General features: G+C 52.2%; 1 protein-coding gene across 4 annotated transcripts in view; it reads right to left on the reverse strand.

The window, feature by feature from the left end:
* Positions 1–3005, reverse strand: part of LOC104499680 (AP-2 complex subunit beta) — a 75143-nt gene that overhangs the window by 41337 nt on the left and 30801 nt on the right. For all 4 annotated transcript variants that reach the window (XM_010143222.1, XM_010143221.1, XM_010143219.1 and 1 more), the window contains exon 13: positions 2952–2984. In XM_010143222.1, coding sequence (XP_010141524.1) covers positions 2952–2984 — 33 coding nt within the window. The remainder of the gene's footprint in view (positions 1–2951; positions 2985–3005) is intronic.

Raw genomic sequence — 3005 nt, forward strand, 5'->3', positions numbered from 1 at the left:
CCAGCAGCACCCCCACACGGCTGGGAACCCCTCCAGGGATGGGGACTCCACCACTGCCCTGGGCAGCCTGTGCGAATGCCTGACCACCCTCTCCATAAAGAAATTTTTCTTAATGTCCAACCTCAACCTTCCCTGGCACCACTTAAGGCTGTTTCTTCTCATCCTGTTGCTCATCACATGGGAGAATAGACTGACCCCCCCACCGCCACCTTGCTCCACCCTCCTGTCAGGGGGTTGTCAGAGCCAGAAGGTCTCCCCGGAGCCTCCTTTGCTCCAGGCTCAACCCCCGCAGGTCCCTCAGCCGCTCCTCAGTGCACTTGTGCTCCAGCCCCTCAATGTCCTTCTTGGAGCGAGGGGCCCAAACCGAACCCAGGATTTGAGGTATGGCCTCCTCAGTGCCCCCAGTCCATGGGGATGATCCCTGCCCTGGTCCTGCTGGCCACACCAATGCTAGTTCAAGCCAGGATGCTGTTGGCCTTCTTGGCCACCTGGGCACACTGCTGGCTCATCTTCAGGCACTGGTGACCAACAGCCCCAGGTCCTTTTCCCCAGGCAGTCTCCACCTGCTCTCCCCCCAGCCTGGAGCATTGCCAGGGGTTGTTGTGATCTAAATGCAGGACCTGGCACTTGGCCTTATTCAACCTCAAAAAAACCCCCAACCATCCAGTAGCGACAGTCAGTATTGCTCTCCTTTTTGAACAGCTCTGCCCAGAGTAGCCAAGTGAGTGGGGATAGTTTGCAGCTAATGTTCTAGGGACAGGAGGTGATTCTAGTAGCAGTGCAACATTTGAACGGTTCGTGGAACAAGAGCTGGGGTTTTTAATCCCCATGTCAGCATAATAATGGTAAATGAGGGTATTTTTCCCTGTAAAATTCTGGCAACATACCGTACACCTCATTAATCTTCCTCCTTGGCATTTCTTTTCCTCTTCTGTGATCTCATTCATGTTGCTGCTGACCTGCTCTAACCTGCCTCTCTGCTGTCTGTCTCAAGACATGGAGGCACACAGCAAAATCTCTATTTGGAATGAGAATGAGCATCTTAAGTTCATTTTGCTCGTAAGGACCTAGACACAATGTCTGGGTCAACTGGTAAGATTTCTCTGTGGTGCTGTTTTTCAGTTTGATGGTGGAGTCGTGGACTCTTTACACCCTTCACCCTTAACAACTTCCACGAGACTCTCCGCCTCCTGCCTGCAGTTCAAGACCAGGCAGGGCTTCTGCCAGGGCAGACATGAAGGACCACACGCCCCAACCTGCTTGCAAGAACACAGAGAGTCAAGATTGGCTGTTTCTCCCCTCAGTCAAATCAACAGACTTGAAACTCCAGTAAGTCTCCTGGAACAAGAGGCTCAGATCTTCCCTTTCCACATGTCCCCCAATTCTCCAGGGTCTGCAGGCACACCCTGGTGCATATCAGGGAGCCCACGCTTGCTCAGCTACCCAACCACCCACGGCAAACTGACAACAGCGTGGAGATGCAGGGGCTCTGTGTCACCCATGAGGTTAGGGGCTTGCCAGGGTCCTTGCTCACTGCCACACATCTGCGTCCCTCCCATCTCCAGCTGCTTTGCTGCTATTTTTACCAGCGCTGGGTGGATTCAGCTGGCTCCTGTGAAAATCTCACCTGCAGGTTGCTGTGCAGACATACCCTAAGAGAACAATACTTAAGCTGGGGAAAGAAACACACGTGTAATTCCTCTCCCACTCAAAGGAAAACCAGTATCTCTACTAGAAACCAGCCCTCGGAGCACAAGGCGTTTTAGCAGTTCACAGCCAGTTATCCTACATTGATGACTTATTCATCTAAAATACAAGAAGCCAGATTGAATCAACGTGTGTGACAAACAGAGAAAAAACAGACGCCTATTATATTCCTAGGGTGCCATTAAATGTTTTGTGACTCAGCACAGCGGGTTTTAACACTCAGTACCTTTCTCCTCCTGGCTTTGACAGACGACAGAGCCTGCCCTCGGCCCCTCTCGGAAGGCGGGCTAAGAGCCTGCCCAGCAGCAGGCTTTGAAGCAAGAAATCTGGCTGCAGATTTCTTGCCACTGACAATGCAAGACCCCCGAAGGGATGATATAAGTCTTCAGTACTAGTAAGTCCACAGCCATGACTTCTTGCAGCAAAGGGGACAGCAAGGCCAGCTAATGACTGACTCCAGGTTTTCTGCTCAGAAACAAGCGCAGCCCGTTCGGGACAGCCAGGAGACTGTTCCTTGCTTGACACAGCAGCTCTGGAGAGGAGCTGCTCTTTCTGGACTGTGCCATCTCGCATATACCCAGTCATTACAACTGGGGAGCACAGGATGATCAGCTGAGGTCTTACCCACTCCTGCACCAGAACTCCTCCACTTCTGTCCTCCTCCAGAACCACAGTGCTCCTGCCTGCCAGCTTGAGCCCAGCCCCACCTGCAGTGATCTGAGCTCATAACTCAGCACTTCATGCATAATGAATCCAGGATCTTAACCCACTGCTACAGCCTCCAGCAAAGCTGCCGCACTGCCTGACAACATCCAAGTACAAAGGAAAAAACCGCCAAACCTCAGTTCTTTCTTTTTCCTAGCAATGCTTAAGCTTTGCTGTTCACAGAACAAAGTCTTTGCCAGGCCCTGTCCCTCTGCCATGGCTCCTGATGGTTTAACTCGAGCCATCTCATGGAGAAAGCATGGTTTGGTGTCTTTGTAACCCTACACTACCCTTAACTTTTCATTTGGTGGGGGAACAGGGAAGGAATCAGGATGTGGCAACAACTGAGGAGAGAGCAGATGCCAGATGGCATAGTAGGAGGCACAGAGCAGCTCCTCCATGGAGTCTCCTTGGGAGAAAGAGAAACATGCTGGAATTCTACCTACTGCAAACCTGGCTGGCCTGGCAGATGGGAGACAGCTCACAGCAGGCCAGCACTGTGTATGGAGGGCTCTGGTTCATTGTGTATCTTGGCTTACCTGCGTGGGCGGGGTGAGGACCTGCTGAAAAAGCTCCTGTGTCTCCGAAGGCTC

The sequence above is a fragment of the Buceros rhinoceros genome, unplaced genomic scaffold (genome assembly GCF_000710305.1).
Source record: "Buceros rhinoceros silvestris isolate BGI_N320 unplaced genomic scaffold, ASM71030v1 scaffold9899, whole genome shotgun sequence".
Taxonomy (NCBI): Eukaryota; Metazoa; Chordata; class Aves; order Bucerotiformes; family Bucerotidae; genus Buceros; species Buceros rhinoceros.